The 16,506-nt window shown below is 52.5% G+C and overlaps 1 protein-coding gene across 11 annotated transcripts; it reads right to left on the reverse strand.

Annotated features, from left to right (window-relative positions):
• Positions 1 to 119: 119 nt before the first annotated feature.
• On the reverse strand, positions 120 to 16,166 carry BRPF1 (bromodomain and PHD finger containing 1). 11 transcript variants are annotated; one of them, XM_019651133.1, is made up of 14 exons: positions 15,572 to 16,161; positions 13,086 to 13,694; positions 8,183 to 9,142; positions 7,255 to 7,417; positions 6,723 to 6,854; positions 6,178 to 6,306; positions 5,065 to 5,374; positions 4,422 to 4,745; positions 3,818 to 4,102; positions 3,172 to 3,319; positions 2,498 to 2,634; positions 2,277 to 2,395; positions 1,785 to 1,939; positions 120 to 963 (listed from the first exon to the last, which is right to left on the reverse strand). In XM_019651133.1, the coding sequence occupies exons 2-14, from the start codon at positions 13,682 to 13,684 to the stop codon at positions 780 to 782; spliced, it is 3,645 nt and encodes a 1,214-aa protein (XP_019506678.1). In that variant the 5' UTR covers positions 13,685 to 13,694; positions 15,572 to 16,161; the 3' UTR covers positions 120 to 779. The 11 variants fall into 11 exon arrangements, with proteins under 11 accessions (XP_019506678.1, XP_019506676.1, XP_019506680.1 ...); XM_019651131.1 differs by having other exon boundaries at positions 6,160 to 6,306; XM_019651135.1 differs by having other exon boundaries at positions 4,422 to 4,742; positions 15,572 to 16,160.
• Between the last annotated feature and the right edge of the window lie 340 nt (positions 16,167 to 16,506).

Here is a 16,506-nt window from a genome sequence, read left to right on the forward strand (position 1 = left end):
CAAATGCGGCAAGCACGGCAGCCCACAACCACTTGGGCTCAATTATTTACCATCCTTGAGGGACAGAATCTCCCTTTGCCCTGGCCGAAGGCAAGAACCAAGAATTCCAAAAAGACCATTTATTTTCTAAGAATCAATATATTTTCTTCCTTTGAAATAAATACAAACCAGTTTGAAAGGTGGGGGAATCTATGGGAAGAAGGGAAGTGGGGACAGGCCCCAGTCTTTTTAGTACCAAATGACTCTGGCGCGACCCGGAAACGCAGTTACAAATGAGAATAATTTAAATTCTCCAATAATTACAGTATTTACAACAGCAGGGGAGGGGGTCACCTAGTGCCCCTCTTCCGGGCTGGACAGACATCAATCCCACTGCTAGGCTGAGTAGATGCCCGTTCACCTCACCACCTGCAGGGGCCTCAGGCCACTAGGCAGTTATGGATTCTCCTGGCATACGCAGGTAGAGGTGGTGGTGGGATGGCCTGTTTTATGCAGTGTCCTAACTTGGCCCACCACCCTGCACTACAATGCTGAGGTCTCGGGAGCTTTCTGGCATCTGAGACCTCCCCTCTCCTTGCACAGAGCCGCCATGGCCCTTGGAGTGTTCTGTACAGTCCAGCTGCACTCAGGGCAGGAGGGACCTCCCCCACCCAGCTTCCCCTGAGACTGGCCCCAAGACCAGGAATGAGTCAGTGCAGAGGCCGGTGCCACTCCAGGACAGTGAGCAAAGGGGAGAAAGAGGTGGCAGGGCACGCTAGGTTGGGCTGTGCTGGGCAGTATCAGTCACTATCACTGGTCTCGCTGCTCTGTTCGCCCTGCACCTTGCTGCGGTGCTGCAGAGCCCTGTGGTAAGCGATCTGCACTGACTTGCGGATGTTGGACTTGCGGCCCTCCAGCATCTTCTCCTTGTCTAGGTCCTGGTTCATGCCCAGAGGAACCAGCTTAGTCCTGGGCAGCCACTGCCTGTAGGACGAGGTGAGGATCAAATAAGTCATCTCTGAGAGAGCAACAAGCACCAGCCTTCCTCACTCCTTTATTCATTCAAAAACACCTCCTGAGGGCCAGGCTCTGGTGGACACTGGGGTTACAGACACCAAGAGACACAGTCCCTGCCCTCAAGGGACTGCTCACAGTCTACACTGAGGGGTAACCACAGGGTATTTAGATTTGCCTTTTTTTTTTTTTTTTTAGCTGAGCCATCCTGCCACCTGTTGGCAGCTCAGCGTGGGCTGGGAATCGAACTGCTGTTGCTCAGAGCTCAAACTCTTGAGTGAGCTCTTCACCAACTGAGCCATTCAGCCAGCCCACCACAGGGTATTTATGGATGCACAAAGGAGGAACCCTGTTGTACAGGCTCCAGGCAAACTTTACTGATATTAAATATCCTCTGCAGACAATTAACAAAAAGACTACATCTATAACTGTGACAGAACAGGGATTCAGAGCCTGAATGTTTATGCCTGCTTTATCCCTATCTTGTCACCAGGGAGGCAAAGGTGGGAAAAGCAAGTCTGAAAGTCACCTGAGTTTGGTGGGGAGCCACTCCCATATTTGTCACTGTCATTGACGGTCCTTTGTTTTCTAGCTATAGCTGTTTGTCAGCTGCTGCCCACTCAGTCACTCAGATTCATGGTCAACACAATTCTTCTGCTCAAAGATCGAAGTCCCTCCCACACTGTATGATAGCCCAGTCTGTCTGTTGCTGGAGTTTCCCAACAGCCTGGCCCCATACCCAGGGCTGCATCTGTGGCTGTGAGTCATCAAATGCTCCCTTCCTCCCTTACCAGGTTCGCTTGTTGTCAAAGAAGAGGACGAGGTAGAGATGCTCTCGGGCTTCCTGGGTCATCTGCTCCCCAAGTTTCAGCACCTCCAGTGGGGGCACAGGAATGGGAACCCCATGGTGGAACATACCTTCCCGGGGCATCTTTGGATCAATGATCTGAAGGTGTAATAAGACCTGGGTTTGGTTCGGTCCCCTTCTTCCCCAAGGCTTGCTACCCTACCCAAGAATTTGAAGGGTACCTCTGATGTAGGGACAGAGAAAGGCTGTCATGCTACTAGGGCTACAATGCTGACCCTTGGCTTCTTTCTATGCTGAACTATTATTTCAGAGCCCAAGGGGCAAAGGGAAGGAAAAGGGAGAGATGGAGAAACTAATCAGGGGCCTCTAAATACCATTGCGCTCTGCAGCTCAGCGGAGTACGAAAAGTCTGCTAATTGAGTCTACATTCTGGGGTTGACATGCAAGGGGCCTAACAAGATAAGCGGAAGCGTACCAGAGCTGGGTACGATGGATACCCTCGGCATTTGGCCCACACCAGGTCTAGAGCATCCAGCGGGGAGTCCTCATCTTCCGACAGCCAGCCTGCTCCTCGGCTCAGGCTCTTCCTTACCACTTCACAGGAATGGGAGAGAGGGGGCGGATCAGCAGCCAGGGGGCTGGCAAGGCCCGGACACTGGGCCTCTGGCATTCCTGGCCTTGGGCGAGGGTACTTACTGCTGTGGCCCACGCCGCGGCCAGTGCCCACGGAGTAGGCCTCGTTCTCAGTGCCTGAGGTATCTTCACTGCTGTCCTCTGGGAACGTGCCCCGAGAGAAGGAGGGCTTGCCCCTGCCCTGTTTTGAGGGCGTTGTGCTGTAGACAAGAAGAGCTCAGCTGAGATGGGAAGAGTGGGGAACGGCACAGCGGGTGTTCTCTCTTAAGCCCCCAGGGTCTAAGACTTTTGGAAAGCAGAGAAGGCTGCTTAAATTTCAAATTCAAATGCCCTCAGGAGATGTGACTTGATGTGGGCAGGATTTAGCAGTGGTGGTGAGTGCTTGCCCTGTCTAAAGGCAATATTGGCCAGATTTTTGCCAGATCTTAGTTTTTAAAAAAAAATACAGAAACTGGGAATTTTTATGACACTTCTGGAGTTTTAAAACAAACAAAAACATCATGCTAGCCAAACAAAATGTCTGCAAGCCAAATCCAGGCCACAAGGCATCAGTTTACGCCCTCTGCTCTAAAACATCAGCTGAACCTAGGATGGTTCCCTCCATTCCATTGTGGAGACATTTTCATCGATTCCATTTACTTTGCAGAGAAACTTGGGTTTGAGCCATCTTCGTCTAGGCTGAGATGGCTGCCACCCCTCTTCCCATAGGGGCAGGCCTTGATCTGGAGGGCCAGTACCTGGTCCGGTCTGAGGCAGCGCTGCTGCTGCTGCTGCTGCTGGACTCAGAGTCTGAGCTGCTCCGGGGAAGGCTGCAGTCATTTCGGTAGACCAGGAAACTCTTCTTCACTGGCTGGTTTCCACTGCTGAAGCCATTGGCTGGTAAGTCTTGGTTGGGGAGGAGGGGGAGGAAGGAAGAAATCGGTCAGAAAGATGTAGATCAGAGACGCAAAGGGGATAACAGGTACTTAGAGCTTGGCTTCCCCTTCTGTGCCGGAAAATTCCTCCAACTTTGGCCAGCAGAGCTAGCTCTGGGCAGTGTCCACCACAGATGGCCACAGCTCTGCCCCATCCCTTGCACTTCCCCTTGGCAGTTACAGGCCTTAGGACACAATGGCTTAAAGGGCAGGAGATCCCCAAGGAGGATGAGAAGAGAAAAAGTGAAGTGATACAAAGGAGGGGGCCCTGGATGGGAATCTAGCTGGGGCAGTGTATTTGGGCTTCAGTTTCCCAGTCTGTAAAATGAGGGGATTAAATTAAAGGATTCCTAAGGGCCCTTCTATCTCTGACATATTATGGGCAAATGAAGGGATAGGTGCAAGTTATGTCGGGAAGGATGGCAGCTTTGCTCACTCTCTTGGGGGGCTGGGTGATGGTGAGGCTCACCCATTGGGGGGTCTTCTGTGGATTTATCACTGTCGCTGTCTGAGCTCGAACTGGGCCGGGGGCTCCTACCCCGCTTGCGCTGACGCAGGGAGCCCATGATGGGAAGCTGGGGGGGCCCCACAGGACTGCCTCCGTGGCTGGGGGTCATCTGGCTCTCCCGGTTTTTGGGGGGCCGGCCCGGCCTCTTGGGCGGTCCAGCTGTCTTCGGGTTCTTTTTGGAGAACAGAACTGAGGTTCTCCTGCCCACCTCATGTGCGGGGGTTGAGGACATGTTGGGACCCAGGCCTGGAGCAGAGAAAGAGAGAAGGAGAGTTGGTGAGGGGCCTGATATGGGAAGGGTAGATGTCCAGGGTATGCCCTGGGTGTACAGGACTATTATTCCAGCTAGAGTTGGGAAGATGATTTGGGAGTCATGGAATTGGGATCACTGTCTGATACAAATAGCCAGAGGGGCATCTAAGAGGCCCCAGACTGGGGAATGAGTCAGAAAGTACAGCTAGCTGTGCAGAAAAGACCTCTGTCTAGGGGATGGCAAGGGCTGAGTGTGTGCTGCAGAATCAAAGTATGGCTTGCTTTGGGGTCCACCCTGCTATGAGGTTCAGACCTTTGCTTGTCTCCTGGCTGCTGCTCTCCTCGGTGGCACTGTCTGTCTGCCCGTCCTTGTCACAGGCTGCTGGGTGGGGTGTCAGGCTGCCCCGGCTGGAGGGGCCGTGCCGCTCAGGCCCATCCCGTCCAGTTTCCCGCTGGTGGGCAAGCTTCCGCCGCAGCGCTGTCATCTCTTTCTTGATCATTTTGGCACGCCGTGAGCGGCCCACACTCTGCTTGCTGGCATTCACTTCATCCAGCCGCTCCAGCAACAACTTCAGCTGCTCTTCCACTGGCAGGTGCTTCTGGTTCTCCAGCAGGACCAGCCGCTCGTCCTCTGCTGCTAGGGGTGGGGACAGGGGGGAAAGGTCAAACTCAGGGCAGCCCTCTGGGCCCCTTGAACCTGGGCAGGCAGCAAGAAACCCACTCTTGTCCCTTCAGCTCCTCACCAGGAACATTTATAAAATAGCAGCACCAAGATGTGGGCTGGTGAACACTGCTAGCCATTTAGTCTGGCTTCTCGGGGAGCATTCCTGGGGATAGTTTGCCACTGCTCAGCCTAGCCGCTTCCTGCCTAAACTGCCAGTTCCCAGGAGGGGACTTTTGGAAAGCTGTCCATCCCTGGCACTGGCCTCTATGTATGTGTGTGACTCATCACCCACCATCTTCAGTGTGGTGTGTGGCCTCGTCTCCAGCCAGGCTGTGGGGGATATGCATGCCCGTCTCAAAGTCAATGCCCATTTTTTCTGCCTGGCGCCGGGCCTGGCGAAGCACAGCGCCACCCTGCTCACGGAGCCGCACTGCTGCCCGGTAGAAGATGGTGTCCTTGGCATTATACTTGAGGCAGTTGCTGATGATGAGGTTGAAGTCCTCCTCAAAATCATCAAAGTTCAGGTAGCGGTAAGCCTCCAAGTTCTGCTTCATGGTGAAAAAGTCCATGGGCTTTTTGATGTGGTCTAGGTAGTCAGGTACCTGGGAGAGCAGGGTAGGTGTGGCTAAATGGAGATATGCTCCTCATTTCCCCTGAACCCCTGCTCCTAATACCACCCCCCTGAAATGCATCCAGCAACCTCCTCCCACCACAGTTAGAGGCAGGCATATAGCACAGGGGAAAGGGAAGCTGGATTCTAGTCTTGACTTTACAGGTCACAAGCTGTGTGACCTTGGCAAGTCTCTTAACCTCTCTGGGCCTTCTTTTCCTTGTCTGGAAAATGGTAATGAAATTACAGCCAAATCTACCTCCTAAAGACATATATGAGGCTTAAGTAAAAAAATGGCTAGGGGAATCCTCTGGAAATAACACCACCTTGCATTCCTATAGCTCTTTTTACTTATCATTAAGACTTATAAGGAGGCTGCTGCTTCAGGCCTCTCATTTTATACCTTTTAGAGAGAAGAGTCTGCCAGTCAGGACCTAGGACTTCAGAGCTGGTTCTTTAGGTGCTGAGCCTTCTAAAGTGTCCGTTCTAGGGTTCAGCACCCCGAAAGTGTCTTCCTGCCCTGGGATTATTCATTTGGCAGACTCAGTCCCTGCCTCTGGGGAAGGAGTGCAGATTGCCTCCCATTCTGGGCCCTTGGGGTATGACAGGGACAAGACAGAGTCCAGGTGATGCATGTGGCTCCAGTTCATCCTGGAGCCCCAGAGCCACCAGCCCCTCTCTTCAAGGTTCCCTCCTAGTCCCTGGCCCAGACCTGCAGCAGGGGTCCAACTGGGAGAGGAACAGAAAGAAGGTGGAGTGAGGGGAAGGGATTCTTACTTCGTCCAATTCGGTTACCTCAGACAGAGGGACCGGCTCGCTGAAGATGTTGCCTGTGTCCTTCTCTTGGAGCTGCTCCAAGGTTTTGCGAAGGAGGATGAGGAAAGGGGTCAGCTGCATCTCCATGGCGATCTGCTGGACCTTGATCTGACACACACAAAGGCCCAATCAGCCAGGCCTAGGCCAGTCCCTGGCAGAGGTCTGAGGAAAGGGTCTCAGCTCAGCCGGTCTGGGAATGTGCCTTCCTTTCCACCCCTCACAGCTGGACGGACTGGCTCAGGTCTACCTTGTACAAGGCCCCACCCAGTGAAATTCCCCAACTACTCTGGCCTCGCCCTTCCCTGACTGAAGTCCCTGTGCTAGCTACCAGTATCTCGTAATTTAGGGTTCTGTTCATACTCTCCTGTGACATCCTGCTTCTGGTGGGCCTGAGAGCACACAGAGTACCAGGAGACCTGACTCCAGCATCAGCCCTGTTGGTTCCTGTCCCAGGAACGCATGCTTTTCCTACTCCCAGATATGTTTTCCCCTCTGTAAAACAGAGCTGACCCAGGAACACTCACCGTCTCCCTTTTGAGTTTCTCCCGCTTGCGAATCAGCTCCACCAGCAGCCGAGCTCGCTCTAGGTCATGTCGGAGCCGCTGCCAAGACTTGAGCTGTTCTTTGAGGGCCCAGTTCTTATCCTCAGAATCTCTCTGTAGAGGCAAAAAGGGGGTCAGGAGATGATGAGAGAGCCAGAGGAAAGGCCAGATGGGAGAAGAACCCAGGAAACTTGGGTCAAGGGCAGGTAAAACCAAAGGAGGGAGCACAGGGATTTACTGGCAGGTCTGGCAACTGAAGTGGGAGCTCCTCAAACTAAGTGTCCCCTGTGCCAACGTTCGGTATACACTTGTTGAGTGAATGAATGAACACATAGGAATGTGCCCTTCCATCAGGCAGATAATCTGTAAGGATTTCATCTTGATCCTGGTTTGAGGACTAGCTTAAAGGAGGAAATAGCCTAAGTCCTAGGATACTGGATGCTACAGTCACAAATCTCAGTCCTTGTTCCCCTGGCCCTAGTTCCCAGAGCCCACAGGGAATCTGACACGGTACCCCGACTTGGTCACAGTTCCTCTGAGACTGTAGGTGTGTCTGCAGGCGACGTAGCAGCGGGACCCCATTTCGTGACTGCCGCTTCAACGTCCAGTAGCTGTGTAGCCTCTGCATGAACTGGCTCTTCCTTTGGATGGTAAGGCGGTTGGTGATTTTACTGAGCCTGGGAAGCAGGAGAACAAAGATAAAAACCTGTTGGGCCCTTATTTTCTTAAGTAGAACATAGGTCTCTGGCTAGAAAGAGCTCCTAAATGGGGCTGAATAGGGGATCTACTGTCAAAAAGGCTTGTGACATGGCTTAAGGCAAAGAAGAGCAAAGAGTGCCATCAACGGCACCTCAGCAGACAGAAGGTCAAGCTCCCAGTACTAAGATCCCTAACTTTGCTCACCAGGGAATTAGGGAGCTTGGCCCCTAAGGCTGCTCTTTCAGTACAGCCCAGAGTACTATCTGACCGGGATACCATACTCAGACTGAACCTTGGAAGGTTTTAAGATAAAGTAAAACCTTTAAGATAAAGCAGTAAACTGTAGGAAATCAACTAAGAAGCACAAGAGAGAGTTAAAAATACCTGATGAGCACAGCCCTCATTTGGACTCATTTGTGGCAGTAGCCACTTTGCAGCTCCTTGAGCATTTCCTTCCCCACTTTTTCATTCCATTTCTTTCTTCCTAACTTAAGCCGCACCATCAAAATGAAGGGCAGTTTAAACATCTGTTAGGTCTGCCACATAAAATCTGAAGTTTCTGGCTCCTAATGTAAAAGTCAGGTGACCTGCTGGAGCTAACTTCTTTTGGATTTTTTTTTTTTTAACTTCTATGTAGCTCCTGATAGGTAAAAGATAACACAGCCCTGTCGCTCCACTCGGGGCTCAGTATACAGGAGGGCTTCCTCTCCCCTCACCAGCCTGTCTGCCTGCTCCCCACATACCTGTGTGGGGGGATGCAGGGCACAGACACCACAGGTGCTGCTGCCCGCTTCTCTGCCAGGATCTTCCGCGCCTTCTTCATCTTGATCCGGGACTTGGCCTTGGCCTTCTTGACCTTCTCTGAGCTCCAGCTCTTACCCTCCTCCTCCTCCTCCTCCTCCTCCTCCTCCCCCTCACTGTGGGACAGGGCAGGCAGGCGGCGCGCCGAGCCTGGGGGCGTGTGGATGTCACAGTAGGCCGTCTTGCGGACACTGAAGGACGTGCCGTTGGCACCTGTCTCCCTCACAGGCTCCATCTTCATGTAAAGGCCAGCCTGCTGGGCGCACGTCACATGGAAGGCTGTGTAGCAGTTGGCCTTGTGGCACTGGATGCAGGCCCCTGAGCCCCGCTGTTTGCAAATGTAGCAGGTCAGCTTCCACCGAGCTGGCGGGATATGCTCAATGCTGTCAATAGGCTCCAGGAAGACTGTGTTGGCGAAGCAGACCTCAGGGATCCACAGGGCACACACCACATGGGCCCAGCGCCCGTCATCTGTTTGCTTGAAGGCACCGCCCTTGTTGGGGCATAGGGCACAGTCCACAGCACGGGAGGGTGATTGTAGGCAGCGGCGGCACAGCCACTGGCCCTCGGGGATGTAGGGGACACCGTAGCATTCCTGATGCACAGCCAGGTTACACATATCACAGAAGAGGATGACATTGCTGTTCTGGCACTCACCATCATTGCAGATACAGCACACAGCATCCTCATCTACTAGGGCATTGGGGTCGCCTTTATTGTGGCTCTCAAAGTAGGACTCCTTCTCCAGTCGGTCCATTAAGTACTCAAAGATCTCCTGCGGGATGGGACTCACACCTTCCGTCTTCCGCCTCTCGTTCATGATATCCAGCCAGATGTAGTCCTCTTCGTCCATGTCATACTCTACCTCCTCGTCTAGTTCTTCTGCCGACTTCTCAATGTACCTGCAGCGCACACAAGCAGCTAAGCATCATACGTTCAGATTTCCCTGTGTTAAAGACAATGGGTTCCAGGGCCGGCTTAGTGGCTCAGTTGGTTAAGAGTTAGCTTAAGAGCGTGAGCTCTGAGCAACAGGGCCGCCGGTTCAATTTCCACATGGGCCAGTGATGCTGCGCCCGAGCTGAGCTGTTGCTGAGCTGCCAACAGGTGGCAGGATGGCTCAGCTGGAGTAACAACAAGATTGCCTGTTCGATGGTGGCTATGCCCACCCGCAACTAAGACTGAACTTGGCACCTTGAGCTGACCTGCCACCTGGATGGTTCAGTGGATAGAGCGTGCGCTCTTAACAACAAACCTGCTGGTTTGACTCCCACATGGGTTGGTGACTATGCCCACCCGCAACTAAGATTGAACACAGCACCTTGAACTTAAGAGGCCACAAGCTGCCAACGGGCAGCCAGATGGCGACTGGCGTCCTCCACAACGAAGACTGAAGAACAACAACTTGGCTGGTCCCCTTCCCCAATTCTCCAACACTGTTCCCCTCCCCCATTTCCGCAAAAAAAAAAAAAAAAAAAAAAAAAAGACAATGGGTTCCATCTGCCGAGCACTCAATCTAGACCAGGCCTGTACTTTTACATATTTTGTCTCATTCCATCCTTACCTTAAACCCAGGTACTGTAGGTCCTATAATCATTCCTATTTTTCAGAAAAGGAAACCTAAGGTTTGGGGAGGTTAATTCACCTGCTCCAGCTCCATTGTGAGAAAGTGGTAGGGCTGGGATGTGAACCTAGGCTTGTGTCCTGGCAGCTACACCAAGTCCCTTGCAGTGCAGAAGCTCAGCCAGACTCCTAAAGGGAGAAGGATGGGGTAGCAAGGACCTATTGGTATGGTCTGGATGATGGTGCAAACAGTCAGAGGAAGGAAGGCCCTCAGGTATCACTTGGAAATTATATATAAATCGTTTTAGCACCTGCCGGCAGTGTCCTGTATGGAGCTGACATGGGTCTTATCAACTGTTGCCAGCACCAGCTCAAGGCTCCCTCAAACTATAGGTACTGTGTTTGTTCTCTGGATAGCCTTGGGAGAGAATAGTCACAGTAACTAAGATTTACTGAGCATTTACTATAAGCCAGGCATTGTGCTAAGTTATCACATTTATTTTCACCACAGCCCCAGGGTCAATGCTATTTCCCACTGAGGAAACTGAAGCTTTGCAAAGTTAATTGCCCAACACAGAAAGGTCACACAACCAGGAAGTGGCAGAGGTAGGATTCAAACTCCGCCCTACAGCACTCACTGGTTAGCAGGTGCCTGGGAGTCGGAGCAGGCTCCCCACACCCTCCCTTATCATGCTCTAGGTGACCTGGACTCCAGTACCGGAAAGCTACAGGGAGCTACAATGGAAGGAACAGGGCTTCAGCTTCTAACAAACCTAAATTTAAATCCTGGCTCTGTCAACTTTGTGACCTTCAGGACATAACTGCTCTTTTCTGAATCTCGGTTTTATTGATAGAATGAGGATACTACATACTCCAAAGGAAGCTGTCAGGATTAGACAGAATTACAAAAATGGGCTAAATCAAGTGCCACATAGCAGGCCTTAGGTAAATGTTAATTCCTGTCCCTGCCCTCCCCTCTCCACAAGAGAAAATGGAGCTCTGGGTGCTAGAGCAGGCCAGGCAAGCACAGGCTCTGATGTCATGCTTTGTATGACAGCAGGCAAGTGAGCTAACATCCCTGGGCCTTGGTTTCCTCATTTTAAAGTGGTAATGCTAACACGAACCTATTTCATACAGCTGGTGTGAGCATTAAATAAGTTAATAAGTGCTTAAGAATAGTACCTGGCATGGAGCAAGTACTCAACAAATGTGAGCTTCATTAGCTTTTGCATAGCCCTGACCCACTTTGCCTTATGTTATAGCTGTTTATGTGTCTAACTCCTCCACTATAGGACAGAGGCAAGGGCCATGTCTGATTCAGCACACAAAAATAGGCTCTCAGTGTTGTTAATTTAAAAGGCATTTTGGGGGTGGAAGGGAGGAGAGAGACTAAAATGCTGTGTCTATAGGAAGCAGCTTCTTCCTTAGCCCTTTACCTCTTCCCTGAGGTGACTGCAATGTCCTCATCCTTGAAAAAAGGTGTGGCTCAGGGCTAGTGTGAACCATCTGGCTCCTTCCAGGCCTTGGCAACGGCTCTAAACCTTTTCTCTGTCACGACACACATCACATTATGTGATGGTGTATAACACACTCCCACAGTGCACCCAGATTACAGGCTGCAGCAGATAAGGTAGGCTGCAAAGCTTGTCATGTACAATTCCTGGCACACCAGCTGACACTCCTCCCTTTCCGTCCCCCTCAAGAAAGCATATCAGATGCAAGCAAGAGAAAGTGGGGTTATTAGAGGGATGACCCCAAATCTTCTCAAATATATATAAAAAGTAAATCATTTCCAAAACTTGGCCAGTTCTGCTAACAGTAGTAAGTACATGCAACATACCTCCCAACTGATGGCAGTGCACCAGCTGAGAACGGCTGCCCTAGAGAACAGACTTGATTCCCAGGAGAAAAAAATGAATCTGAGTAGAGGGAGGAAGAGGACTGGAATGAGCTGGGCTGAGATACCTATCAGAGCAGAGAGCGCCATTAGGAGGGAGGGCAGGCCCGGAGAGGAGTCTGTGCCGTGCCCAGGGAGGGCACGACAGTCAGTGTTAACAGAAAAGAGCGAGACAGTGGGAAGTCAGGCGGTGGAGCTGGGCTGGACAGAGAAAAGAAAGGAAGCGAGGAAGGAGACTGGCTAACATGTGAACAGGGGAGAGAGATAAGTGACACACACTGGGCCAAATTACATGGGTTCCCACAGATTTACTTTTATGAGATTTGCTTTTTATGAGATTTAGTATGCCACATGGATTGCACTTTTGGTAAAAACAACTGTTCACATAAAAACCTTTACAAGTCCTTCTCAAAGAACAGGCCTTCTGACTAGTTGACACGAAAGATTGCTCCTTAACTAACTCGTCTGAATGCACTCTCTTTGCCTTGGATGCCAAGTCTCTCTGAGGGAAGTTTTACACTTGGTTTTTGTATCCTTCGCTAGGATGTCTGCTTGTAATTTTACCACCACACTGCCCCCACCCCTTTTTTTTTAACCTCATGTTAAAGGTATTTATCCTAGGCCCGTGACTTTATTAGGAGCCACTGTGATTAAATTTTGGAAGGAAGTGGGGTACCAAGAAACAATTAAATGAAATAAATAAAAGGGCCATTGGAGGAGTACAAAACATAGATGACAGAAATACTGCTTACACATGCTAACGGATGGGGGATAATAACGGAACAAATAATGGGAAAGTTACCTCTGCAGATTTACAAACTGCTTTTAGGACATTATGAAATCATTGTCCCTAGTCTTCTATCTTTAGGCTGTCAGAGGAATTTAAACCTGCTCTGCTGATGGTCACTAGAACATCAGGAGCCAGATGCCTTTCCCAAGGTCACACAGTGATAGAGTGGAGAGGGTCAGGAAACAGAGAAGGAATCTTTTGATACAATGGAAATAGTGAAGCTTTGGAGTCAGAGGACCCTGGATTTGAATACCAGTTCTGATACCTATTGGCATGTGACTTTCAGTAAGTCGGGCCCCCTTTCTGAACGGTGGTTTTCTCATCTGTGAAATGAGAACAATACCTACCTGAGAGGGTTGTTAGAATAAAATGAGGGAGTAGCCATAAAGCATCCAGTGTGGGACCTGGAATATGGCGGTACATAGAAAGTGCCACCATCGTTAGTTGGGGTACTATTCCTTTCACTACCCTGGACAGACAGTGTGCTCCTGTTGTCCTTTATCCCTGTCACTCTCCTATCTTCTGCTTGTCACCTCTCTCCGGCTCCTAAACCCTGCTTGACCAGTGTTTCAGAGTTAGAAGGAGGAGGTGGCCTTACCGGTAATAGGAAGTCGGCCGGGGCGGGGCATCAGGGGTGTCCTGCTCCAACTCCCGGTATACCACCTCTGGCAGCTTGGGAGTGGTGCTGGCAGAAGCATTATGGTGGTGGTGATGGTTGGAGTCTTTGCGCTTCTCCTTGTTCTTATGCTTGCCTGACTTGGGAGTCGCAGCCGGTGTCTCAGTGTTCTCTTTGTTGCTGCCATTCTCAGGAGCCTCCTCGGGGGCCTCCTCATCCTCTGACACCACATCCAGGTTGTCAAAGATGCTGATGCGGTGTACACGGCCATGCAGGTCCACCTCCACCATGCGCTGGGCCTGTGCATAGCTCATCACCTCACGGCCCGGTGACTGGGATACCTCTGAGGGGCTGGGTGATTGCTTGTTGGCTGGGCGTGATTGGCGCCCCTTCTTCTTGTGCTTGCGGAGTGGAGTCTGCTGTGGGGGCGGTGGGTTGTCGTGGTCATAATGGTACAGGTGGTACTCGATACCACTGTAACTCTTGTAGACCTTGCGGCACGTCTCCACGGGGCACTCATATGGTGGCTTGGTTGCCCGCAAGTTGTGGCAGAAAGTCTTCACGTCAAAGTCCACCCCCATGCTGTCACATCTAGAATTTACAGGTCAGTTAGCATAGGCCTAGAAAGAGTTCCTGGCCATTAACTTCACTCCCTCCAACCCTCCCTCCCCACAAGGATCCTGGCCAACCCACCTCCCGTGTCTTCACATGCCATCTCCTCCACACCACGGCCACAGTCTGGGCTTCATCACCTCTTGCCTGGTCATTCTAATCTATGTCTCAACTCTTCTAGCCAAATCTTGCATAATGTAGCAAGAGTGATCTTTCTACTAAGTAGCAACAGTCATTTCAATCTCTTGATTAAAAGCCTCCCGATGCTCCCTTCTTACTTCAGGATATCAAATCCCCTATGATGACATGCCAGGTGCTCTTTTCACTATCTGGCCCTAGTCCTCCTTTCTAGACTCTTCTTTTCACCAGTTACAGTTGTGTTTCTGTCTATCCAGGGCAATTATCAGTCGCTGAATGTTATAACCTCTCATTCCTGGAAATGATCTCTATTTGGAATGCCTTCCATCCTCTCTGATTGGTGAGCTCCTACTCATTCTTCAAAACCCAGCTCAAATGTCACTTCTTCTGTTATTTCTTTGTCTCTCCTATGGGGAGCTGTGTTTCCATAGCATTCCATTCTTACCTCTTTGTCTCCTACTAGACTGAGAGCTGTTCAAGTGCAGACACCAGAGCCTACCCACCTCTATATTCCCAGGAGCTAGAATGTTGTGGACACTGTTTTTGGCAAATGAATGAATAACATGTTGAATGAATAGCTAAATGAGGAGATCACCAGATTTGGAGCTGAGAGATGAAGGCTAGTGTTAGCCCATGTAGAAACTTGAAATGGGTAGCCAATGATTTAGTTCTAGCTCCAGCAGAAGTAACTGGATTATAGAAAGAATTTGTTCATTTCTGAGATTTTCAGGGGAAGCCTATGCCCTGGCCCTGGCCATGGTACAGGCCCTAAAGGTACATACAAGAAGGCAGTCCAAGCACTCTCAGCTCCATGCTGGTCCTCAGGGCCCTCCCTTTCTCCTCTCCAGTGTGCCTAGGTGAATGGAGACAGCAGATGGCACCAGCCCCCAGGAAGCCCAGCTTGGTCAGAGACTGTCCCAGTTTCTCCAGGCTTAGTGTGGAATTGAACAATTCAGCTAGGGGCTTGGCACCATTCCAGGCAGTGCCACCCTGAGCTCCATGACAAACAATGACTCCTCTAGGTCTCGCTCCTCCTGTTACTTAACCAAGCAAATGGGCTGCTTCAGCCTCTCTGTCAAAGTCCCTGACTTTCCACATCAGTAAAACTATTCCTTCAACTCTAGCTCGCTTCTACTTCCTTCCTACCTGGGGCTGTGTCTTGAAACACAGACCAACTGGAGGAACAAACAAGTTCTCCGCTTTCAATGAAGGGTCCCTGGTGAACGCTGCAGCTCTGCTGCCCTGGCTTCCCGACTCCCAAAGTAACACAGATCCCCAGGCAGATGTCCCGCTGGGACTCAACGGCAAAGGCACAGGGGAGGGATCAAGAACTTAGACCTGAAAGCCCGTGGGTAGGGCCCGGGGGCCCAGGGGTGTGGCAGCGGTGGAGCTCAAGGGGCTGGAGGAAGTAGGGGGCGGGGGCCGGAGGGATCAGGCTGGGCCCAGGCGGTGCCCGCAGCCCTCCCGGATGCGGCGACGTTTTCCTTTTGTCGAAGTGTAACAAGTTAAACAAGGCTCCCCGTCTTGCCATTGGCCCTGGCAGCCCCGAAGGATACAATTTTGCCCCAGGATGCCGGCTGGGAGTGAATGCTCTGTCAGTTCTCTCGGCTGGAGTGGCCCGAGGGGCACCCGGGCAGGGCAGCTCAGTGCGCCCCTACGAAAGTAGCCAACCCATTCCCCGCTGGCCACTCCCGCCCTGGTCCCAGGCCCGCACTCACCGGCCACCTCGAGTCCGGGCTCATCGCCGGGGCCGCCCGCCGGGGCTCCGACCCCACTTGGGGAGGCCGGCGGGGAAAGACGGGCCGGGGAGGAGGAGCCCCAACTCCGAAGACTGCAGACCTCGCCACCCCGGCCCCCTGCCGCCCCACGCTCTGGCCCCGGCTCCCCGGGATTCCCGCGCTGACCCCTGCCGCTCCGGGTCCCGCCGGCACCTCGGTGTCTCAACTCCGTCGGCCGCCTCCCGTTTCGAGAACCCCTAAGTTGCCGGGTCTCGGACCCGGCGTCGCCTGAACAATGGAGGCTCCCGGAGGCAGCGCGGGGTCGGCAGCGGCGGAGACGGTGGCGGCAAAGGCAGGGACAGCAGCGGCGGCGGCAGCGGCGGCGACGGCGTCTGCGCAGGGTAAACGTGGTGCCGCGGCGCTGCCGAGCTGCACTTTCGCCACAGAACCCCGCCCGCCCGCTGAGGCTCCAGAGCACATTCTCTGGGACTCCGAAGGGTCTCTGGACATTCCACAGGGTTTCTCTAGCACCTCCATCTTAGAGGTGAGTTTCTGGAAACTCGAGTCGCAGTACTTGCGATCCGGAGTGGTCGGGCCGTTTATGGCGAATCTGCGGCCACGGACGATGAACGCGGGTCTGGGCGTGAGGAGCCCGCCCTTCTCCCTTCCCCCTCAGCCTCCTCCCTCCCTTCACCCTCCCTACTGGTGGCGCCCGGGCTGCGGTAGGGACCTGGCCTTGGTCTCGGAAGAAGGCGGCGAGGCGGGGCCAGAGTCATAGGGCGGGGCTGGGGGCAGGGCCGGGAGCATGAGGGACGCGGGCTGGAGCCTAAGGGAGGCCCGGAGTTATGGGTAGGGGCGGGGCGGGACTGGAAGAGATTGAACCAGTGTAAGGGGCGGGGTTTACTGGGAGTGGGCGGGGCTATCTGTAGAGCGGG

The sequence above is a fragment of the Hipposideros armiger genome, unplaced genomic scaffold, assembly GCF_001890085.2.
Source record: "Hipposideros armiger isolate ML-2016 unplaced genomic scaffold, ASM189008v1 scaffold_152, whole genome shotgun sequence".
Lineage (NCBI taxonomy): Eukaryota > Metazoa > Chordata > Mammalia > Chiroptera > Hipposideridae > Hipposideros > Hipposideros armiger.

Excerpts from the sequence above, each read along its gene's own strand:
- BRPF1 (XM_019651126.1), bottom strand. The coding sequence starts at position 13,684 with ATGGGGGTGGACTTTGACGTGAAGACTTTCTGCCACAACTTGCGGGCA. Across the intron at positions 7,418-8,182 it reads CCCTGCATCCCCCCACACAG|GCTCAGTAAAATCACCAACC; the intron begins GTATGTGGGGAG and ends CCTGCTTCCCAG. Across the intron at positions 4,103-4,421 it reads CAGCCAGGAGACAAGCAAAG|GCCTGGGTCCCAACATGTCC; the intron begins GTCTGAACCTCA and ends TCTCTGCTCCAG.